The sequence below is a fragment of the Lynx canadensis genome, chromosome D4, assembly GCF_007474595.2.
Source record: "Lynx canadensis isolate LIC74 chromosome D4, mLynCan4.pri.v2, whole genome shotgun sequence".
Lineage (NCBI taxonomy): Eukaryota > Metazoa > Chordata > Mammalia > Carnivora > Felidae > Lynx > Lynx canadensis.
Window position 1 is genome coordinate 89,375,438 of NC_044315.2, and position 25,103 is coordinate 89,400,540.

The following is a 25,103-nucleotide window of genomic DNA, read 5'->3' on the forward strand; positions in this document are numbered from 1 at the left end:
TGTCATCAGCACAAAATCCAGAACGTGGGAGACCTGTGACGGCAGTGACCCTTCCTAACGACACAAGTAAGCTGCAAGGACAAACAGACGGAGAAAAGCGATCTTTAGACGCATGTTAACGGACTAAGAGGCAAATGGGCTTTATCTGGACCCTGAACTGAAAAGCAAACTGTTTAAAACCAGAAAACTATGCCCTGCATACGGGCAGGATCCAGCCCAGGGCTTGCTTTCTGTAAGGTCCTCAAGGTGAGAATTCTTTAAAAAGAAAAAAAAAATTACATAAACCAATGACAACATGCAACAGAGACCCATAGGCAGCAGAGAAGGTATGTAGCCTGAGAGGCTTCGAGTATTTATTCCCTGGCCCTTTGCAGAAAAAGCTCGCCGTGGCCTCAAGCTCTGCACGGGCATTTCCAGGCGGAAGGACATGGGATCTGTGATTTGCTTCCAGCGATCCCGGGGGGCGGGCAGAGGAACAAGACTGGCCGGGAGCGAACAGCCGCAGAGCTATGTGGTGGGGCTTCATTACCCCGTTTTCCTCTTGGCAGATATTTGAACGTTTTCATCAAAAAAATAAAAAAATAGGCTGAGCGAGGAATAAAAGAGATGGCTTCTTTGAGATGTCAGTGTGGCAGGGACAGCAAGTTGCCCCACGACTTGTTCTTCCTCTTTAGCAGAATTTCAGCTGGGCATGTGACCAAGCTGTGATCAATGAAGTGTGAGTGAGTTCTGTGAGGCCTTTGAGGAAGCATCCTCAAACGGAGAGGGCGCACCTTCCTACTCTCTCTTCCTCCTCGCTCGCTGGAATGCAGTCACGATAGATGGAGCAGGAGCAGTCGTTCGGGACCATGAGGTGGAATCCATGTGCTAACTAAGGATGGCAGGAAAGCAAGACGGGAGACGACCACATGCCTGACCATTTTGTGAAAATGTCATTAGCCTCAGACTGCCCGTCTGTGGGCTTCTTGGCCATGAAGGAGAGTTAAGTTTAAAAGCCAGTATTATTGAGGATTTTCTTGCAGTCGAACATAATCCTGACTGATGTAGTCAGAAAAACACTTCCTACAAAATATTCCCGTTGTAAGTGAAAACTGATACAGGGAAAGCTCACTAAAAGTGGACCTGGGAGGTTACGAAGGGAGCCACACCAATGACATCAGTTACAGGAGGAATCGTCGCTTACAGAGCCCAGCAGAGGTACCCTCACCAGGAGACCATCGTGATCGCGGGCCCAGAGGGAAGGACGGACCCGGCGTCTCCGATGAGAAACCCTCCACCCCAGCGACTCGGCCAGTGAGCAACGGCCCTCACCCTGAACTCTTTCCTGCCAATCTCCGGGTCAGGACAGCCCCTCCCAGCATCCTCCTCCTAAAATAATCCTCTCTGTTTGTTGGACTTGCCCGTGGTTTTGCCCCGGCTCGCAGGTCCCGAATTGCAATTGTCTGCTATTCCCGAACAAACCCATTTTGCTCGTAGAGTAATGGGCTGTTCTATTCTGTCGGTTAACGGGTACGAAGGGGGTCCAGGACAGAACACGAGCGCAAGTGTGGGTGGTGACGACAGAACTGCAGGTACTCTCCTCCAAGGCTGTCGGCATAAGGTTGAAAAATAAAAGTGTGTGTGTAGGGGCGGGGGCAGCCGGAGGCCAGGGAGAGAGGCTCTGGGTCTGAGAACTGACATCCGGGAGGGCGTGCCAAGAGGGCAAGCAGAGCCCAGGGAGCTGGGTAAGAGACGGTGCATCTGAGACAAGAAGAAGGACTGATGTTTAGACGGAAGGGCACGAAGAGCCGGCACACTGGCTTCCGAAGGACAAGCCGGGTCACCTGCTGGAGCCAGAGGAGCCAGGTGCTAGGGAAGGTGAGGGCCTTTCGATTCCTTCCTTAGACGGTCACCATCCTCTCTGGGCCTCAGGCCCCACCAGCAGAGCACCTGCCCGGGCCAGATCCGGTGATAACGACAGGTCTGTCTTTCGACCGGAGATGCACGGAAGCGAACCACAAGCACCGTCAAAGACAGGCAGGTGCAAGCCATCCTGGACGCTAACATTTCCGTGGTCAATGGTACCTACCCGCCATTTACTGGGCACCTAGCACTTACTGGCCAGGTACTTCATATACGTTCTCCCTCTTGACCTTTCTCCAGTTCTTCAGGGTAAACATTTAAAAATCTACTCGAAACTCACACAAGTCACTTGCCCAAGGTTACAGAGCTAGCAAGTGACATTTACTCAGGGCTTTAAATAATAAATGGTGCTACCCCCATTCAGGGACAGAAGCAGAGCAACCCTGTTTGAAAATACTTCTTCGACCGTTCAAAAAAAGAATTCCATTTAACAACTGAATGAGTTACTTGGAAGATGGTGAGTCACTTTAAAGGCACACGCCAACGTCTCTCCTACGAGCGGGATGACGACATCCTCACATCTCTGCGCGGCCCCGTCCCTCCCGGCGAACTGAGGCTCACTCACTCCACCACGACCCAGGCTTATACGGTGTCCTCAGCCCGATGGGGACAGGAGAGGGGATGGAGGCCGGCTGGTGGCGAGGGGGGACGCACAGGCAGTCCCTGGGCTAAGCTGGGTCTCCCTCACGTGGGGGGAGGCCGAGGGTGACAGGAGGCGCACAGGGTCTGGGGTCCGGCAGCCCCGGGTGGGAGTCACGACCTCGCCGCTGACCACTGGGCTGCCTCGGCCTGTTCCCACACCTGCGAAGGGCGATCACGCCCACGGCAAGAGTCGTTATGAGCATCGGGAGGGACTAAATGTCAGCTGTTGCTACTATGACATCTCAACAACAAACGCCAACAGCACAGTGTTCGGACCGTCCCTGCTCCCTCGACCGATTCCAGCTGCAACACACTTCCAGCGGCAGGCCGACTCCTGCACACCCCTCTCTGCCTTTGGCCCGTCTCACCCTCAGGGCAGTCTCCGACCACCCTGAAAGGGGAAGGTGACCCAAACACCCGACCAAGTGAGGCCACGTGCCACTTTCTCTTGTAACACTAGACCTCGTCATGATTACAGAATGACAAGCTCTGCTGTCCTTCTCCCTCTGCAGATCCTAAGCTAATGGTCAGGGACTGTGGCAGGGGTATCGCTACATTCCCAATCGTATGGCACCGGCTGGCACTCGAGGAGGCTCTCGAGAAGGGAATCCTGAATAAATGAAACAAAACTGGACTCAGAGAGGTCATCACCTAGAGTCTTCGTTCTGGGTCAAGTATTTTTTATTTTTCTTATTTTGGGAGGGGGAAAATATGGGAGGGGGAGGTGAAGGGGGAGGGGGAGGAGAGAAAGAAAGAGAGAGAGAGAGGGAGGGAGGGAGGGAATCTCAAGCAGGCACCATGCTCAGTGCAGAGCTCGATCCCACAGCTCTTGGATCATAACCCGAGTCAAAACCAAGAGCTGGAAGCTCTAACGACTGAGCCTCCCAGGCGCCCCTGGGTCAAGTATTTTAAAAACAATTGTGGAAGGGCACCCGAGTGGCTCAGTCGGTTGAGCATCTGACTCTTGGTTTCGGCTCAGGTCATGATCTCGCGGCTCATGAGTTCGAGCCCCACATGGGGCTCTGCGCTGACAGTGCAGGGCCTGCTTCGGATTCTCCGTCTCCCTCTCTCTCTGCTTCTCCCCCACTTGCACTCTCTCTCTCGAAATAAACAACTTAAAAAAAATTGTGGAAATGTTCTTTGTGTCCAGACACTGACAGGTTCATAATCTGGAGGTTTCTCTCTCCCTCTCTCCTTGGCCAGTTTGAAAAATCAGAGAAATTTTTCTTTCCGACATGCCTTTCAGCGGGTACTGGGGTGCTTTAATGATCCCGTAAAGAGAAGTTACTTGGGAACGTGACAAAGCTTCACACACAGAAACTCCATCTCGTCTATTTTGGGCACTCTAACTTGTTTCACACATCTCGTGATAATTCAGTAGAAGGAAACCTGAACAATGTCACCTGCAAAACAACAGCATTTCCAGAAGCCTGGGCAGGAAGAGCAAGGGGTGTGTGAGCCAGAATTCCACACGCTCTGCTGGTGACGTGCGACCCAGGTCACGTCTCATTCTGCACTGCCGACCTCCAAGAGCTCCAGGGGAAAGCGACGGGGAAAATGCGTATGGCTACACTCCAAAATCTGGAAAGTGACACAAGGCCTTACAGGACGGGCCACTCTGGGCCTTTACCCTTAAGTCGCCCTGGCCCACACAGACATGGCAGGACCTAATACGCTCTGGGGAATGCACAGAGCCTGGGCCAGCAGAGGAGACGTGGTGGCATCCAGCCAAGCCTCTCTCTACGTGAGCTTCCTGACGTCCCACCGACACGGCGGCCCTACTTATGTGGCCCCAGTCGACACGATTCATTCTAGAGCAAGTCGCAGTGCTAAGCAAGGCTTTCTTAGCCTTCCCTCTGTGACTTTTACCATCTGGGCACCCTTACTCGACTCTCCGGAACTTCCGCGGGACGTCAATCCAAGGAGACAGCTTTTAGGAATCTGCTGGGACGGCTGAGTGGTGAAGGAGGTTTTCTTGGACCTAGGTTAAGCACCTCAGCTACAACTTTGAACTGAAGGGCGTGGAAAGGAGGAGGACACAGCTGTTTTTTCCTTCCCCTAAGCCAAGAGACTGGTCTCCAAAGCACACACCTAGCACCACAAAATTAATAAGGAATAGCAGCTCAAGTCTGAGTGCTTAGTATGTACTAGGTGTTGTTCTAAGAGCTTTCCATGTATTAATTTAATACTTCCCACAACCCTAGGATATATGGCACTATCATCATACCCATTTCACAGATGAGTTAATTGAGGTGTAGAACCCTAGACCGAATAGATTGCTTAAGCTCACAGACTAGTAAGTGGTGAACTTGGATTCAAACCTAGCCGGGCAGGCCCCAGGCTAGCCCTCTTTCCACTGCTAACATGGCCTCGCGGACCAGCAGGTCTCCACTTTCCCACTGCCCGCGGCACGAATCCCGACCCGAAGGCCCTCAGCCACCTCGTACTTACATCCTGTCCTGCTCCTCACCCATAGGACCTACTGTGTCAATTAGACTTTATCCCGGACCCTCTGTGGCCTCTGCTTCCCACCTCAACTAGGTTTCGTAATTTCCCATCACGCTGTTCCCGACCTCTCTGGCCGGTAAATTCCAGAACGTCAGACCCAGTTTCATTCCTTACTCATCTCAATCCGACTTTTCTACCAAGAATCACAGAAGTTCTCAGAATGTGAAACGGTGGCGGTCGACTCGCTGAGAGCTTTGCGACCAGTCAGTGCGGAGACAACTTCCTCTGCGTTCTGTCTAGCAGGCAGGCACACACAGTCAGAGCTGTACCACAGAGCCTCACTGAGGGCTGACTACGTGCTCGAGCAAGGCTGACTGCTTCTGGCAGCTTTCCCAGTATCGAGACGATCAGGCCAAAGGCTTTAGTGCTCTGAGAGCCACCTGTCCCAGAGAGAATTAAATGGCCATCGGACCGAGCAGCAACACCAGAGACGCTCGGAGACGTTCGTTCCAACGCGTGAAGCTTGGGAACAAGTTGTCGTGTGACAGACGCCCAGCGGGGAGGCCGCTGGCAGCCCGTGTCCTACCTTCACTCCGTCCAGCACAGCCTTGATGACCCCTTTCACCGTCGTGACCATCTCTTTGTCTTCTGAGTTCACCCCTTCCAGCATCACTTGGTCAGACCAGCGGATGAGGTTGGCGAGACTTTGGTACACCCGGCTGTAGCAGGAGGAGAGGGCTGAGCTGGGGGCAAGAGAAGAGTTTCTTAAAGAAGGTGAACCCTCTGAAGCACGACCGTCCCTTGAAGCTACTGTTTGATACAGAAGCGGTTTCTTGGAGACAAGGGCTCACTTCTAACCCTTTCTCTCCGGAAGACCCACACCTCCTTTTCGTGACAAACGTTCCCCTGAATCTATGCCCTTATAAATCCAACACACACCGTATGCAGCTTTACATTCTAGTCTGTTATAAGACTGTCTTCATTTTCCAAACATAACAGATAAAAATCCCGCCACAGTTTATGTGCTTATTTCCACAGCTGACATGCTTCTTCAAACTTCCCGCCACCCCCCACCCCCTCCTCCTAGCAGGATCCTGACCTCTCCCTCCCCACCCCTCCCTCCCCTCCTCCTAGCTGCTAATCAGGGGTCAAAAGCACTACACGCTTCTCGCTCTCAGTCAGACTAACACTCATGTTAGATGGGCCGCAAGGAGCCAGCGGGTGCGTGGCATTTCAGCAGGCAGGATCCTCTACCAAAACAGCCTCTAAACGTGAGCTCGGATGGTCTGTAGCTCACCAGAATTCCTTCCAACGTGGGCTGAGCTCCACTCTCTGCACCATAACCATGGCAGACCCGCCAGAGCCCCGCACTCATGAAGAGCGTTTCCAGAACGACAACGGACGAGGGGCGAGGAGGCCCCTGCTGGCGGAGGCGTCGACCGCTCACCGCGAACGGAAGGCCCGGCTACGTCCGGATGCCTCGCCGATTGGGGAGGGGAGGCCCAGATGTACACTCTATATATCTTCCACACATTTTTAAGTAACCGGAGGTACTTTTCTCTAGGAATTATGGAAAGGATTATCTTTCCATTTTAAATATTATGTACCATAAGAGAGGAAGGGCAAAAATATGGAATTTGTGGAATGCCCCTTCTTCCCCTCAAAAGAAAAAAAAAAAAAAAAAGTTGGGGGAGAAAAAGAATGAGGGGGATATTGAGCAGCCCAAGATAGAATTTGAAGGAAAAGATACAATACTGTAAGACATGATTAAGACAGCTTCTAAAAACAAAGCCGCTTACAACAAAACCCTGGAACAAACAAAGCTCTAGCAAGAAGCTCTTCAGAATCAGGTGACGGGCAAACACTTTCCAGGAGATCTACAATTTCCATTTAGCCACTCATTCCGCTCGGTGCGTGTTCCAGCAGGAGAAGAGAGCAGTCAGAAGGAATGAAAGCAAACTCCAGTCCCCTTAGAAACCGGAACAATTTACCAAAGGGGCCCCGGGAGAGCCAGGGTTGGGCTGCCTCAGGGAAGAGTATGAGCGAAGTGCTGGGTGCTGGAAAGAGGTCTGCTGAAGGGGACGAGAACTGGTCTCCCCTGGGGGCTGGGCCATCGGTGGTGCCATCCTGCAGGAGGTGGGGGGATGGCCCTTCTGGCAACTCCAAGCCTCCTCCGCCTCCTCCCGGCAGGGCCAGGTGAGGCCTCTTTCAACCAAGACGGCCACCTTCTGCCAAAGTGCCCGTGGGGGATCCCGCCAAAGCGTCAATCACACTGTTAAACCACTGGCCAGAACTAGATGAAAAGGAGGCAGGCAGACACTTTTACACAATGCTCGATTTCTACCTGCGTTGAATGGTAACATCCTGAAAGCACCTGAAGAACTCGGCAGTCGTGGCCACGCTTCACAGCGTTAGCTTGGAATACTCCTCTGTGTCAGGGGCTGAGACATTAAGAAAGGAAGGAGGGTCCCGTAACCAGGAGAATGTCCAGTGGCCACACGTCTCCGTGCAACACACACTCCCCAGCGCGGGAGAAGGTTCCTCCGCTCACTGTTCACGCCAAACAGCCGCTGCTTGTTCAAAGGCTGGTCCGCCACTGTCCCAGCACCCTAGGGGACGGAGACGAAGGGCCCACCAGCTGGGACCCAACCCACAGAGATGCTCTGAGCAGAAGGCGGGAAACACCTTCCTAGCTCACAAACTGCACCGGGAGGAATGATGACGGAAGGAACCTAAGAGAAACCTTTGAAGAGGAGATATCAGGGTGGTCGAGAAAAAGATCATCCGTTGGCTTTGCGAGAATCTCAGGAAGAAACATCCCTTACGTGGTATCAGCCAAAGGACTGCCAGAGAAAAGAAAATCATCGCTCCTTATGGCCACACCCGGGCATTTCTCTTTCCCTCTAGGAAACTGCTATAGACGTGAAATAATTTTTGCCAACTACAAAATAGTTATAAGATCTCCCCATAGACAAAAAATGCCCCCAAACCACTGTCCTACCGCTTGATCTCAGTGTTTGCGCCTATTCCCACCCTTCCTTCAGGTCCCGCTCGAGCATCTTCTCCTGCAGGAAGTTTAATTGGGCCACGGAGTCTCCTCTAACTCTCCCTCCTTCAAATCCCAACAGAGCTCCGCTCGGTACCACTAGGTTCGAACTCCACCGCGGTAGGGACACTCACACGAAAAGGGGTGGAGGAGAACTCTGCATAAAAAGCCGTCTACACATCTGACCCTAGCGCACTGTTGGGCACATCCCCTCAAAGGAGAACGGCACCGGGCCCTTCTACGAGCCAGGCACGGGGTTAACTACGGGAGGGACATGGTACTCGGTCTCAAGCCCAGCACACAAAGCACTCTGTGCGTGGTGGCCACTCAGCAGGGCATGAAGGGACTCATTTCCCCAGGCTCCTCCTCGGTGACAGGAGCACGGCCTGGAAAGCAAAGACAGTAGCAGGGCAAAGTCATCCCGACAGTTTTTTCCTCCGCCACCAACTGGCCAAAAGACCACAGTCTACAGAGGTCAGCTGAAACTCCAGGGTGGAAGGCCCAGGCCAGAGAGCTTCTTGGAAATAAAGACACTTGTTTGCATGATCTCCCAGAAGAAGAGAACTATGCACTTCGTTGCCAAGTTCTGAAAGCAGTTCACAAAAGTTCAATCTCATGGGGCTGGACGAACACCAAACCATCTCAAGGAACAGAAAACACAGCTGCATTTATCCTGAGCAGGTACCAGAAAAGAAACACAGAGCCAGCGGGCACCTCCGCTAGGCCTCAGCTAAGACCACACCGAATACCCCTTTCCCTTCTCTACCTAACAGTGAAGACCAGAGCAAGCTGCTCCCAGACTCTGACGGGAAAACGCACTCTAGCGGTAAGTGTTCCTCAACCAAAGCTCACTGGGACGCGGGCTGACTCCTCCCGACATCCCTGGCTTCCAGGGAATCCGGGTGCTGTCTGGGAGATCCTGGTCTGATACAGTTAAAGGTTTCGTTAATCCATGCTCGAATGGGATTCTCGATCTCTTTTGGCCTAATCAGCTAGGCAGTTGAGGTCTCTACCAGGCTGGATATTAATAGGATTTAATGTCGTAATACACCACGGCTAACGGAAGGGTACTAGAAATGTGTCCAAATCAATGTGATTATTGCCAATGACCTAAGGCCAAGAAACCACCACAGACTTACCCTGTGGCTACATCCCGAGCAAGGCTAGAGATCTCCCTCAGGGTCGAGGCCTCATGAGTAACAACGACCTCGACCTTGGGAGAGCATCAAGTCATAGCTGTGAAGGGTGGGGAGAAGGCTCTTTTCCCTCCCCGCACTCTTCACTCTTCCCAGGAGCCCTAAGTTTGAAGTGCCCCCAAACCAAGACGCCTGTAGGCCTCCCTTGCTCTGACACAGTCAAGGATTTCAGGGCAACTCACCTGTGCTGAATCCGAGGGTCGCTCTGCACCAGGGGTAAGATGGCCTCCAGCACCTTACTGGCTGACCCTGGAAGCATCTCCAGTACCTTCTTATCAATAGCCATTTTGTCCACAATGGTCTTGAAGTAGCGCAAGGCACTAACGACCTCCTTCTCTTTCTCTTCCAGCCAGCTCAGGTTCTGAAAGGAAATGTTAAGCATAAGGAGGGAGGAGAGAGATTAAAGGGAGCGGTTTCGAAAAAAATAAAGTACGATCTCCTATCGACTAGCTGGAGACTGATGCAAGCAGAGGAGACTTCTTGCCAAATCACTTTCTAAGGATTGCAGTCAGGATACAGAGGCTAGGCTAGGAAGCAGAAGGGAGCTCGGACCAAGAACGTTCATTCAGATACTTCTGAATTCCCTTCCTGGTAGAGACTGATGTGGCTGAGGTCTTGAAAACTGCTTCGAGGATCCTTCCCTACCACACTGAGATAGCACCACTCATCAAGCATAGTGAGGACTAATTTGCTGATGGCTGTCGGAAGCTTAGTGAACCCGCAGTTAAATCTCATGGTGCCTATCCATCCAGTAAACCAAATCAAGAGACCCCAGGCCTTTCAAAGATCTGAGGGACAGTAGAAGATGGTCAGAGGCATTCGTGTTCAAAGCCCATTCTCCCAGGACCCCTCACTAGATTCCCACACTGAGTCCGAAGATGCAGTTCCCTCTCAATGAAATGGCTTGGCTCACCCAAAGGGTCTAGAAACCCCAGGGTTAGAAGGGGTGGATGCTCTGGGGTGAAAAGGGGAAGGTGCTGGGGCAGGTAGCAACGATTCAATCATCACTCGTGTAGCAAATGCTAACAGCATCCATAGTTCCTCTGCTCCCGAAGAAAGCACAGCTAGGAGGAAAATAAACTCCAGAGCCCTGCACTTAGCAGTATTCAAACTCCCATGCCCAAATCTTTTCTCCTTGACTATAGGATGCCTCAAATCCAGTCAGTGGGCACACGCACCCCTTGGTTCCTTTCCCCAACCTCCCTCTATATGGCCCTCAGGTCAGAGGTCCGGGTCCCAGCTGCCTGGCAGGGAAGGGAAATCAAAGATGATCTGTAAGACAGATAAATCCAAAAATGGATACCCTATTCAAGTAGAACTGATTACATGTCCAGCGCAAACTGCGATTGCTGTATATGAGGAAAGCTGCCACCTGTGGGCTCTCTGAGGTCCAGCGAACATACAAATAAAAGCACCCAAGGGCAAGAAGAACATTTCTAGAAAAAAGCTGACTTAAACAATAATCTCTAAGGAGACACACCAATGACATATAATAAGAAGTGATTATGATTCTGAACGCTAACTCTTCTCTTCTCAAATGATGGAGAATGTCATTTTAAATAACATTCAATACTCGAGGCATTTATTCCATGGGAATAGCAAAAGAAAACAGGTAAATGGGATCAAGAAGTAAGCAGCTTCTTTAGTCAGACAACGTTCGAAGAGCCGACTCAATTCTTCTCCACGGGAAACTTCCCCAAAGGGGGTCTGCAGACCACAAAGAGCGGATTCTCTAAGGCAGGGAGTGCCTGTCCCTCCTCCCCGCCCCCCCCCCCCCATCACTGGAGCCTCATTACCCCCACCTTTCATCTTCTCATGACCTCACATGTTTATCTACTGTTTTTGAGGCCAGGCACTTGTTTCCTGCCTCACAGACAAGAGCTCTCCGCCTTGGGGCGCCTGGGTGGCGCAGTCGGTTAAGCGTCCGACTTCGGCCAGGTCACGATCTCACGGTCCGTGAGTTCGAGCCCCGCGTCGGGCTCTGGGCTGATGGCTCAGAGCCTGGAGCCTGTTTCCGATTCTGTGTCTCCCTCTCTCTCTGCCCCTCCCCCGTTCATGCTCTGTCTCTCTCTGTCCCAAAAATAAATAAACGTTGAAAAAAAAAATTTTTTTTTAAATAAAAAAAAAAAAAAAAAAAAGAGCTCTCCGCCTTGCCATCGGCCGCCAGGGCCACAAGGAACGTGAGTATGAAGGAGTCACACTCAGACATCAGTGTGACTGAAACGCCGGCGGCCAGCGTGGCCAGAGGACCCTGACCACGGCACTGCTATCTCGGCACATCGGGACGTGTTTGGAACCAGGAATGATGGAAGATGGGGAGGAAGCAGGAAACCTTATAAGAAAATCTCATCGAGGGGCGCCTGGGTGGCTCAGTCGGTCAAGCATCCGACCTCGGATCAGGTCACGATCTCACAGTTCATGAGTCTGAGCCCCGTGTCGGGCTCTGTGCTGACGGCTCGGAGCCTGGAGCCTGCTTCGGATTCTGCGTCTCCCTCTCTCTGCCCTTTCCCTGCTCACGCTGTCTTTCTCTCTCAAAAATAAACACTAAAAAAAAAATTAAAAAAGAAAGAAAGAAAGGAAATATCATCGGGTTTGCTAGGGAGAAAGGGGCTGACCTGGAGATGGGAGGCACCCAGAAGGGGCAGGAAGACACTGTGAAGCAAAAAGAATCTTCCCATCATTTGCAGAGAGATCCAATGAGCACTGAATAGCCAAGCTGCCCTGGGCTCCTACTGAAGGAGCCGACAGCTTAGCAGAGTCTGGTTTCATCCATTAACTCTCCAGCAAACTGCACTCCCAGAATTAATGGCCTCCGAGTGTTGTGCGTTCAAAGCGCCTCTGCTCCTGAACAGCTCCGACTTCTTGCAAAATGCAGCCAGCGGTCAGAAGAGTTTACAAGCAGACAACTAGCTGGAGCACTCGCCAGAACTGGGAACCCAGAGCTCTGGCTCTGCTCTGTCGTCCAGCTGCACAAGCTCAGAGGCAGGTGCCCCCACCCGGGCACAGCCTCCCTGCTGTGGGGGATGAGGCACCAGCCACTGTCCCTCCACAAACCGGGAAGCTACGTGAGGGTAGAGGTGCCAGGGGAGGGACTAGGTTCGAAGCCACCACTGGGCTTGGGGGCCAGTGACTTCAGGCTCCTCATCTGAAAAATGGGGAGGGTATTACCTGATATCCGCCCCCCCCCCATGTGGGGACGTGAATAAGAATGTGCATAGAAGCAGGGCATAAAACTTAAGGGAAAACCAGATTTTGATCAAGAAAACTTGGGCCAGAGCCCAAAGTCCGTACATTTGGCATAATAAGAGGTTTTGCACACAGTTATGGAGAGGAGTAAGTAGGACAGCACGTGAAATCACCTGGGACAGGGCCTAGGCAATGAGAGACCCTCCGTAAGCCGTACATGAACCTGAATCTGTGCTATCTACCGGGCGACAAGTTTCCCGTGTGTTTAGACAGGGAATGGCAGGCATAGAAACTGGGATTAAAATGAGAACACGGAGAAAAATATTCTCTAAGAGGTAGGAGAGCTCATGAGTAATAAATAACAATGACAGCAAATGACACGCGTGTTTTCGGATTTCTTCGACGGTCTTCTAAGTTCACACATGTTGGCAGGCTCCCCACACCTCCAGTTGTGCCTGTGGGCCTCTATGACACAACAGGTTTGCGCTCATGTCGTCTCAGGCAGCTGACTTGGGGCAGAGCAGAGTGACTCAACCCTTCTTAAAGGGCGACAACCAAAAACCAGAGTAGCAGTCTTCCTGGGTAAAGCTCATACTCACAGTTCCTGGCTACAGAATAGGGGGTTCTAAGCAGCAGCACTACTGACGTCTTGGGGTGGATAATTCTCCGTTGTGGGCAGGGCCGTCCCATGTAGGATGTTTACGAGCACCCCTGGCTTCTATCCACCAGCCCTAGTAACACCTGCTTCACCTTTCGAGTCGTGACAACTCAAAGTGTCTCCAGACGTTGCCAACGTCCGCTGGAACCTGCAGGAACCCGTACCAAGCGAAGGACACTTTAGCACCGAATTCCCCCCAGGGACCTCTCTCGGAGGAACGAACAAAGGGGGAAAAATTCCAAGAACCGAGTGGCTGAACCAGTCTCTTCCTGGCGCCAACTGCTAGAACGCGGTTGTCGGAAGTCACTTCACCCTCGACTGCCTGCTCGAGTGCTACAGGGGCCACCGGCACCGTGCGTGGACTCCATTACCGGACTCGGCTCCCAGAGGGGGCCGTACGGAGGGACCCGGAAAATGACTCTGGCACACACTGATCTTCCACTCTATTACTATTCTTCTTCAATCTGGAATTTGACCAATCTGGCAAACACTGAATACTTTATTTCCTCTTTTTCTTCAGCCTCTTTTGCTACCAGATGAGGCGGGAAAAAGGGTTATTCAACAAACGACTTTTGGACTTAAAACCTTAATTGTCTCCACTTCTAACTAGAATTTTAAGATATCCTGCTGGTCAAAGTACAAACAAAACAAAAATACAGGTACGCTGTAAAATGCAAGAATCGTGGCGTCTGTTTGCCAGCGGCATTGACTTGACGGCTGTGACGAAAGCTCTTCCACCGACTACGCTCTGGGCGGGCCCTGGAGAGAGGCCGCGTTTCTCTACAAGGCTTGTGTTTATTCTACGTGGCGGGGGCTAATTTTGCTTTTCTGTCCAGTTACGTGTGAGCGTTAACACTTACATTCTGGCTTTCGTAACGAGGAATGCATCGCAAGAGTTTTGGCTTGGATGTGAGGCAGCCTGAGTTCAAATCTCAGCCCTCACTACCTTTTCCTGTGTGATGGTGAATGCTTCATCTTCCTGCAGGCCCAGTGTCCTTTTCCAGTGTCAAAGTAAGTTTCCATCCTCCAGGGCTGTTAGGAGTGTTAAGTAGGAGTAAGTGTAAAGCAGCCAGCACGTTAGTGCTAAAGCTGGATAAACGTCAGTGGCACAAAAGGTGTCCCTGGCTCTCGCAGTGCTTGGTTCTGAGTGCACTCACCACACTGGGCTTGCCAGATGCCTCACAGAGCACCTGTTACTGTAGACGCCCTTCCCTTCTTAACTGCTCAGATCATCTTAGCAACTCAAGGAAAAAAGAGCTGGTCTTGAGAGAGAAGACTTACCCACTTCCCCCAGAACCCGTTGCACCCAAGCAGCACGCCCAAACCCACCCCAGAAAGGACCCCCAAGGTTTCGTCAAGGAGTGCTGAGCTCTCTCCAAAGACCACAGGGACTTGGATAAACTCTTAATTTTACCCAAGGCCCCTCCTTGGACTGTTTCCTGAACGATTAAGCCCACAGTCGCCACCCAGTTCAACACAGGGATATTGCAAGAGACTTTTTTTTTTTTCCATCCCCAAAACCATGGGCCAGGATTCTGCAGTAGAAGGCAAGGCAAACCCAATTGTTCTTAACGTCACACTGACCTTCTGCCTTTGAGACCTGGAAGCCACAGCACTGGTGGACATAAATTCTACTGCTCCAGATCCAAGGGGATAGGGTAGCCCTCTGGTAGAAATCTGTCTGTTGCCTCCTGGAAGAGAGGAAACCTGGATTCCTGCAGAGCTTGAAGTGGCCGTTTCAGGCTGAAGGGAGGGGTCGACGAAAATCTACAGCTGTTTCAACGTATCTGGCTTCACTGGCCCTGCTGAGGTTACCAGTGCTTGAGGACACCCTTGGCTGGGTTTCGAGGATTTGACACGTCTCAGAGCATGGGCCCTAAAGCCACACGAAGGACGTTCTGGACGTCACAAAGCTCCCTCCATGTGTGTGCGTGCCAGGGCAACGTGGGGCTCTCTGGGGGCAGGCAGGTGGCATCCTGGGGCGTAAACATGATGCACTGAGCTGTTCTGAATGCCCAGAGGATGATACATCTGGGAAAGGAGAACTGCTTCAGCCAACAGAACCTGACTCTGATTAACAGGAGAAACACTCGCCATCCCAAAGGCTCACATTTCGCAAGGACACTCCAGGCCCCTGCCTGGCAGCACGGGAATGCTACGAAATCCGTGTTCTGCACTGGAAGCTGATCCCCAGGGGGTGAACTTAAACACAGCACAAACTCCGACTGCTCGAAGTAGGCGAAGGCCAGGACAGACACCTAGAGAGAGTCCGCTTACTTTGTTCACAGGCTTCTCCGGGACTTTCACCGACACCTCAGCTGGTTTTCCCTTCTTGGACGGCGTTCGCTTGATTTTGGGCGAGTGGAACTTGTCCTTGAGCTTCATGGTGAAGGAGGAGAGGTGGGAGCGCTGAGAGTCTGAAAACAAGGAGGTGCCGATGGTTAGAAGTGGGGTGGGGAGGAGCTGCGCTCCGTGACCGTCTGCAGAAACGAGTATCGTCCCCAAACAGATCGTTTCCCCCGGCTGTTTTAGAGTCACAAAGCAAAGGAAAGATCCGCTGAAACGCTGCTGCTTGCACGTTTTAATTTCTGCCATTTCCATGTAGTTGGGTTGTTCAGGATTGTGGAAGTCAGAGATGGTCAAATAGCCGTGGGAAAAGAACCCACAAACGCTTTCGGTGTCCTCTACAGAGTCTGTAGGATGAGCTGACCCAAGTCTAAGGGAACCAGCTAAGAAGAAAGAACACCACAGCAGGATCACAGGGGTGCAGGTTGTACGAACTGCAAAGGAAGGCCCTTCTGGATCAACCTTTAGGGAAGGTCACCAGGCAGCACAGGCACGGCCTCAGAGTTAGCATCGGGGACTGAAATCGCACTAAGGTATTCAAAAACCCTCCGGAACATAGTGAAAGACTGGATGGTTTCTCTCCAAGATCAGGAATGAGACTAGGGTGTCTGTTCTCACCATTCCTATTTGGTGTCATACTCTTAACAAAAGCCATCCAGATTGGAAAGGGAGACATAAAACTATGTCTATTTGTAGCTGATCTTGTATATGGAAAATCACAAGCAATCTATTAAAAGGCTATTAGTACTAATAAACAAACTCAGCAAAGCCACAGGATACAAGATCGATATGTAAGTGTCTGTTGGATTTCTAAACAGTAGAAATGAACATTCCAAGATGAAACTTTAAAAAGCTTCCATTTACACTACAGGGAACTGATGATGACGGATGCAGAGGGAAGAGGTGGGGAATGGGAAAAGTGGGTGACAGGCAGTGGGAGATACGGGCTTCCAGTTACGGAATGAATAAGTCATTGGAATGAAAGGTACAACCAGGGAATATAGTCCAGTGACACTGCAAAAGCACTGTATGGTGACAGAGGGGGCCACACTTGTGGTGAGCACGTAGAGATGCCGAATCACTGCGTTCTACACCTGAAACTAACATAACACTGTATGTCAACTCTACTTCAATAAAAACAGAACGAAAACAAAAAGCTTCCATTGGCAATATGCTCAAAAAGAATAAAATACGTAGGCATAAATTTAACACAAGAAGTGCCAGACCTACACTAAAAACTACAAAACGTGTTGAAAGAAATTGAGACAATCTAAATAAATGAATCAAGAGTTAATATTATTAAAATGTCGATACTCCCCAAATTGATTTACAGATTCAATGTAATCCCTATGAGAATCCCAGCTGGCTTTTTTTTTTTTTTTTTTTTTTTTTTAGAAATTGACAATCTAACCCTAAAGTAAGTATGGAAATAAAAGAAACATGGAACAGCCAAAACTATGTGGGAAAAAGAAGAATAAAATTAGAGGACTCATGCTTCCGGACTTTAAAATGTTCTATTATGGAGTTACAGTAATCAGGGCAGCGTGGTACTGGTATGAGGACAGGCACACAGAACAACGGAATGGAACTGACAGCCCAGAAATAAACCCACGTGTCTTCGGCCAACGGATTCTTAACAAGGGTCTCAAGGCCATTCAGTGGAGGAATGAATGTTCTTTTCAACAAATGGTGCTGGCACAACTGGGTATTTCACATACAAAAGAACAAATCTGGGCCCTTACTTCACCATATACAAAAACTAACTCCAAATGGAGCACAGACCTGAATGTAAGAGTTAAAACTAGAAACTTAGAAGAAAACTTAGGGATAAAACTTTTGTGACCTTGGATTTGCTAATGGTTTCTTAGATATAACATCAAAAGTGACAAAAGAAAAATCAGACAAGTTGGATTTCATCAAAATTTAAAACTTTAGACTTATTGTGGTGATCATTTGGCAATACATACAAATATCCAATCATGATGCTGTACGTCCGAAACTAAGACGGTATTTTGTGCTGCAAGTGACACCATCAAGAAAGTGAAAAGACAGACTACAGAATGGAAGAGAGTATGTACAAGTCGCATGCCTGCTAGGGACCCGCACACAGAAAAGGTAAACAACTCCTATAATCCAAAACAAAAGGCAAATAATCCAACTGAAAATGACCCAAGAATTTCAATAGACATCTCTCTAGATGAAATATACAAATGAGCAACAAGCGTATGAAATCACCATCATTAGTCACCAGGGAAATGCCCAAACTGACATAAGTTACTACTTCTAACCTACCAGGTATAATCAAAAAGACCTATAACAAAGCAAGCGTTGGTGAAGGCTGGGGGACTGGAACCCTCCCACACTGCTGCTGGAAATGCAAAATGGTGCAGCTGCTGTGGAAAATATCCGTCAGTTCCTCACAGGATCAAACACGGTTACCCTACACCCCTGCAATTCCATCCCTAGGCTTATACCCGAGAGAAATGAAAACATCTATCCACATGATTTGTACACGAAAAGCTCACAGCATCATGCATAATAATCAAAAGGTGGAGATAACTCAAAGGTCGATGAATGAATAAATAAAGTGTGGCATATCCAAACAACAGAATATTACTTGACAACAGAAGAAATGAAGTTCTGACACCTGCTACGACATGGATGAATCCTGACAGCATTTATGGTAAGTGAAGGAAGCCGGTCCCCAAAGACCACGGATGGTATCCAGAATAGGCAAACTTTTAGGGACAGAAGGTAGATCAGTGGCTGCCAAGATTGAGGGAAGGGGAGAGGGCACGAGAGGGGTTGCCAATGAGTATGAGGTTTCTTTCGGTGAGGGGACATAAATGTTCTAAAATTAGAATCTGGTGATGGTTGCACAACCCAGTGAACTACTAAAAAACAAGCCACACGGGATTCTACACTTTAAATGAGTCAATCGTATACGTGAATTATATGTCAATTAAGCTGTTTTTAAAAAAGCAAAGACGCACCAGGCCTTCCTCCATCTCGCCATCTACCTCCGTGCTTTCCAGTGTCTGAAACGATCTTGTGAAGCGATTTACTGACGTGCTTGTCTCCTCACAAGAATGCCAACTCATGAGGACCACACCTGCCCTTCTCATGCCCGCACCCCCAGTGCTGACATGGTACCTGGCCCAGAGAAGATGCTCAGCCAACATTCAACATTCACTCAACAAGTGAACAAACTGATCAACCAAAAAATACCCCTGCAAAAAGGACTGCTTCTTTCGATACCAGCTGAAATTCACATTTGAAATTTTCATGCTTGAAAGTGGTCGAAAATTGGGGAACAGAACACGATCCTATGCGGTAGAAAAACATACCTGTGGTTTTAAAAATAAAAAGCACCCGTCCCCTTTCCATTTTTCCAGCTATGTAGTACTAAAATACCCTTCCAAACGAATGACATAGCACCCTGCACGACAGCCGGTTAGTGTGTCTGTTATTACTTCACGTGACCTTGGGGACAAAGTGTGATTCTTTTGTCAGACCTTCCAGGTGGCAGGCAGGGTCAGATAAACTATCTGCTCCGCACAAGTCTTCTAGAAGCGCATTGCACTCTGGACCAAAGAGATGGTTAAAAGGGTGAGGGGCGCCTGGGTGGCGCAGTCGGTTAAGCATCCAACTTCGGCCAGGTCACGATCTCACGGTCCGTGAGTTCGAGCCCCGCGTCAGGCTCTGGGCTGATGGCTCAGAGCCTGGAGCCTGTTTCCGATGCTGTGTCTCCCTCTCTCTCTGCCCCTCCCCCGTTCATGCTCTGTCTCTCTCTGTCCCAAAAATAAATAAACGTTGAAAAAAAAAATAAAAAAAAATAAAAAAAAAAAAGGGTGAGCTCTGTAGTCGGACTGTTTGGGTTAAAATACTTCAAAGTCACCTCTCCAAGTCTGAAGTTTGTCTGGAAAATGGGGCTGGTAACATTGTTTTTGGTTTTTGTTTTTTAAGTTTATTTATTTTTGAGAGAGAGAGAGAGAGCGCGCGCGCACACGTGCACGCATGCACAGTAGGGGAGGGTCAGGGCGGTGGGCGGGAGGGGGGGAGACACAGAATCTGAAGCAGGCTCCAGGTCCTGAGCTGTCAGCACAGAGCCTTCATGGGGCTCGAACCCACGAACTGTGAGATCATGACCTGAGCCGAAGTTGGACGCTTAACCGACTGAGCCACCCAGGTGCCCCGGTAACACTGTTCTTAGGATGGCTGACGTGATGTAGGATAAATGAGACGCTGCCTGTGGGTAACGCAATGAGGTGCTTATCCAAGTGCCAGGCACATGGTACCTCAATGCAGGTAGCTAGCCAAACTAACTATAGGATTTGGATGGGTAGCAAGGCTGATCAAACTCTGAATTCTTACCTCCCAACTGCTTACAGATCTTTATCAGGCGATTCTGTAGCAGTGAACTTTTAACTCACGACCCTAGGTGACCGTGGGCCTTACAGTCTTCCTCCTCTTCCTTTGCACCGACCCGAAGCCTCAAGCGGGCTTTTATCCGTAATCTGTCCTGCTCTGTGGTTTCACGTGTCTCCTCGGCCCTCGTGTCCCTGCAGGCATAGCTCTGACCAGGCAGGTTCCCGAGCCAGATGGGATGTTAGAGCAGTGTACTAATCCTTACGACTTCCATCGGAGCAACTAAGACTGAAAGCAGGGCCAGAAAAGCAGACACAAATGAGGAAGTCTAGGCAGGATGCACGGTTTCTTTGGTTTGCTTCCGTGGTCAGAGACCTTCAGAGGCCTGGCATGGGGAACCAACTTCTGCCTGTGCCTGTCTGCCGCCCCGAGTTGCTCTACGGACAAGCCAGATTCACATCTCCGCCATCGTGACGAGGGCGGAACTGGGATGTGCCAGCAGGGCACGGACGGCTCCCCAGAAGACCTCTCTGGTTCCTGCACTTGCAGAGCCAGCCCTGGTCATGACCCAAGGGCCAACGAAGGGCACCCCCAACCTGAGAGCAAACTGAACGCAGGAAGTATATTACAGCACTCTCTACCTCAGCCTGAAATTCTAGTCTGTCTCGGGGCACGGCTGGGAATCCACGTCAGCATTTAAAGAACGAACTACATCTACCAATAAATCTCTCTCCTGGGAGTATTTCAGAGCCTCGAAACAGCTACCTTTCGCACACACGGTGTTAAATCAAGTGGAGAAAGCAGGTTCTTCCTAATGATAACGAACCTCGTCACCCCTGGAAACAGAAGACAGCACTAACTAGGACAGATTTTCACTCAGAGGCTGCCTGTCATCTTTTCCTTGCAACGCCGGGTCGGCAGCATAGATTTCAGGTGACTTAGATGCAGGTTGCTCCGACTGTGTCTGAGTGTTGATAAAGCACCACAAGCAGTGACAGCAGGCAGAAGGAAGCAACAGGGGGCAGCTGTGTCGGTAATTTCACCAACAGCACCCCCCCCCCCCCCCCCACACACACCCTTCCTGCTCCTTTTCTTGGGTCGCTCAAGTGTATCAATCATCTGGAGTAGAGGTCAATGGCAAAGAGATGCTCCCACAGTACGGGGCTCTCCGGTAGCTTTATTGACTGCTCCCTTATCATTCCCTGGCTTTTCACTTAGAAAGGTACACATTCAGATTCAGATTCTGTGTGTATGTTTTTAGAGATTTTCTACTACTGAAATTAAAACAAAATTTTGAAAGATTTCATAAATATAAATACACACACACACACACACACACAACTTAGAATTAAATTAAATACATGCATCCACCAAGCTAGCCCATCAGAACTTTCAGCCATGATGGAAATGTTCTGTATCTGCACCATCCAACGTGACAGGCCTTGCGTGTCTACTGAGTACCGGAAATGTGGCTGGAGGCTGCTGGATTGGACAGCGTGGCTCTAGAGGCGGAAAGTTATCAGGTCCACTGATGCCACCTCACGTCCCTTCGTGATCACATCTCTCTTCCCAACAACGGGTAACCGCGATTCTGATTTTTGTGCTCATCAGCCCTTAACCATTTGTGACAGTTTATATCTATAAGCATAGTTTAATTTACAGGTTTGTGACGCTTACATAAATGGAAATATGCTGTAAACATTCTCACGTTCTTGCTTTTTCACTCAGTAGTAGGTCTGACGTTCAACCGTGCTGAAGTGTATGGAAGTGCTCTCGTTTTCAGTGCTGTGAAATTCCATATATTCCATGATCCCAGGGGACGCTGGCATGTTTCCAGCTTCTATAAACAACACTGCCATGAACACTCCCATACGTGTCTCCCGGAACACATGCAAGGGCTTTCTATGAATAGAACTGCTTAGCTATAGAGTATATATATTTAATTTTATGGATTAAAAAAAATTTTTTTTTAATGTTTCTTTTTGAAAGAGAGAGACAGAGCTTGAGCAGGGGAGAGGGAGAGAGAGAGGGAGACAGAATTCTCAGCAGGCTCTAGGCTCTGGGCACCCCCAACATGGGGCTCGAACTCACAAACCGTGAGATCATGACCTGAGCCGAAGTCGGATGCTTAACCGACTGAGCCACCCAGGCGCCCCTAATTTTATGGATTTTGCCAAATGATTTTCCAAAATGGCCACGCCACTTTGCAATTCTACTATCAAGATCCCAGTTGTTCTACATCCCCTCCCCACCAACACCTGGCACAGCCTGACTGGTACACTGTCTTTATGGCCATACCTAACCGAGGGAAACAAAATCCCTCCTTCACAGAAGAAATGTCATAAACTGCTATCTTATTGTGGTCTACCAAATCTGTGAGAGCAACTTCAAAGGTTATCGACAGAACTTAAGAAAACAAAGCGCCCGACCACTGCTCAGTGTGGCATTTACACCACGGAAGGTCAGGAACTCCCAATGACTAATCTGCTAGTCATTTCTTCCAGAGAGAGGGTGGCTTACAGGGCCTCACAAGTCTGTATAAATGGCTACAAGGTTACGGAGAGCAGGCACTTTCTGGGGCAACCATCTCAGGATGCAGACCCAGCGGTCAGACGAAGGTCCTTCTCTACCCAGAGAGGAAAGACAGACTGGAAGAGAGGCACGTAGCCTGTTCACAGAACCAAATCGCAAAAAAACCCCCAAACCCCCAAAGCCACACCACTTTCTTCCTGAGTCGTCGGCCAGGTATCGAGGTTTCAGTCTTAGATTTTCAATGTGCCCCCCGGCCAAGCCCGACAGCGGTCTCTGCCTGTGGCTGACAAATGTACCCATCAACCGGCCTTTCAAATGTCACTTGTAGCAGCTGGGATCCCAACTTAGCAGTGGTTTCTGTCAGGGCTTAACTTCGCTCTGGATAAGGGCAGTCTCCAAATATCAACCACGGGACCACAAAGTCAGGGTCACGGTGGGTAACACTTCGAGGCAGTTCCAAAATTATTACAGCTAGTCTTGAGAAACACCGTGGCCACCAGTTTCTTGTTACTTACAGCGTACTGGGCACAGAATTGTGGCACCTTTGTCCACTTACACGAGTTCCATCCGAATGCTGTCTACCCAACCCATACTGCCCCATTTTCCAAACGTGTAAAAAGGGTAACCCCAGGGGAGAAGTGGCATGAGGACATCAGGAAGAACTTTTTTTTCCCTGAAGTTATTTATTTTGAGAGAGACAGAGAGAGCGCGAGCGGGAGAGGGGCACAGAGAGGCAGAGACGGAATCCCAAGCAGGTTCTGTCAGTGCAGAGCGCGACGCAGGGCTCGAACCCATGGAATCGTGTGATCATGACTCAGGCCAACATTAAGAGTTGGACACTGAACCAACCGGGCCACGCCGGTGCCCCTAGGAAAAACCTTTTCAAACCTAGGATTTCAGACTGTTACTTATTTAAACGTTTACAGACTAATGGAAAGATAGAGACAAGAGTCCAGGCTGTGGGCACGGCAGCCAGCACGTGGGCTTTACCCGGAGCTCGGCCGTACACAGGGGCAAAGTCTGTACCTCTCTGAGCTGCACGTTCCTCGCCTATGGAAAAGCATAACCTCGGGGCCTACCTCCTTGGGCTGCGGTGAGGATTAAACATAACCCCGTGTGTCAAGCATTTCGCCAAGGACCTGACACACAGCGAATGCTCAATAAATGGAAGCCATTACTGTTACTTGATAACATCACCAAGCCTCTGCCAACACTTAGCTAAAAATAGCCACGGCCTAGAACGGAAAGCAACCTGACGTTTCATCTTTTTCCAACAATTTCCATATTAAAAGATCCTCTGTCTTACTTAATACAGAACTATTCGTGTTAAAGCAGAGGGAAAATTAGCATTTGGGGTTTCGCAACAGCAAGGCCTCTTCCGACCCGAGAAATCTGTTCATGCGACCCGTTCGCTCTGGCAGTGGACGGACGACTTGGTGCTGCTGGGACGAGTAAGTAGCTCGCTTTTCTTTTCTTTTTTTTCCAGCAACAAAAAGTGAAACAACCTTGTGATAAAAATCCAAGCACTGCAAAAATATCTAACACGGAAGGTGAAAATCCCTCATAACTCCACATATGGCAGAGATGAAGTATTTTTCAACTTCTGTGGGCATTTTTTCATGCAAACACAGTTCATGGTTGAAAGACGTTCTGCTGAAACCTCTGTGCCCAGTCTCCTGGCGGACGGTTTCTAACTTCTGCTATTCAATCAATGCCGCGTTGATGGGCACTCTCAGGCGTACCTTTCTGGGTGCCTGTATAATGAGACAGACCTAGAAATGGAATGGTCAGGTCACGGGTATGAGCACTGAAAAACTGAGAAGATACTATCCAGACGCCTGAGCTGGGTGCAGACCAGCAGGGACGGAGCCAAAGAGTGAGGCTCGGGGCAGAGGCAGAAGGGATGGGGTGCAGGAGAGAGGCTACGCCTACTGTCTACAGAAGAAACCAAGCTTCACCTCGGATTTGGGCTCAAACCTGATACAGGCACCATTTTGGTTCTCTCTGCATAACTGGTAACGATTAAAAACAGATTCCGGATTGAACAGACACGTCACAAAAGAAGATATCCAAATGGCTAATACACAGACTACTTATGGAGCACCTGGGTGGCTCAGTCGGCTAAGCGTCTGACTTCAGCTCGGGTCATGATTTTGCTGTTCTTGTGTTCAAGCCCCTGTCGGGCTCTGTGCGTTGACAGCTTGGAGACTGGAGCTTGCTTTGGATTCTGTGTCTCCCTCTCTGACCCTCCCCTGCTTGTGCTCTGTCTCTCCTTCAAAAATAAACATTAAAAAATTTTTTTTAAAAACCTGGATGGGTGCGCCTGGGTGGCTCAGTCAGTTAAATGTCTGACTTTGGCTCAGGTCATGATCTCGCGGTTCGTGGGTTCGAGCCCTATGGTCGGGCTCTGTGCTGACGACTCGGGGCCTGGAGCCTGCTTCGGATTCTGTGTCTCCCTCTCTCTCTGCCCCTCCCCTGCTCACACTCTGTCTCTGTCTCTCAAAAATGAATAAACATTAAAAAATAAAAATTAAAAAAAAAACATGGATGAACCTTACAAACGTAGGAAGAAGGCACACACACAGAAGGACACTGTGTATGGTGTTCCATTTATACAAATACGAACACCAGCAAAATTAATCTACGATTTGAGGAGTTAAGCCAGCGGTGATGCCTGGGGTGTGGGGTAACCAGCAGGGGACAGGAGGGAGGGAGGGACACGCTGTATTTTGCTCAGAGCCGGTTACACTGGTGTGTTGGATTTGTGAGAATTCTCCAT

General features: G+C 49.8%; 1 protein-coding gene across 5 annotated transcripts in view; it reads right to left on the bottom strand.

The window, feature by feature from the left end:
• Positions 1-25,103, bottom strand: part of RAPGEF1 (Rap guanine nucleotide exchange factor 1) — a 134,306-nt gene that overhangs the window by 50,596 nt on the left and 58,607 nt on the right. For 4 of the 5 annotated variants that reach the window (XM_032595538.1, XM_032595542.1, XM_032595541.1 and 1 more), the window contains exons 2-4: positions 15,356-15,495; positions 9,417-9,595; positions 5,579-5,735 (exon numbers count right to left, since the gene is read on the bottom strand). In XM_032595538.1, the coding sequence (XP_032451429.1) occupies positions 5,579-5,735; positions 9,417-9,595; positions 15,356-15,495 (476 nt within the window). Of the gene's footprint in view, positions 1-5,578; positions 5,736-9,416; positions 9,596-14,662; positions 14,770-15,355; positions 15,496-25,103 lie in introns of those variants that run through there. The other variant, XM_032595540.1, reaches the window with a different exon arrangement.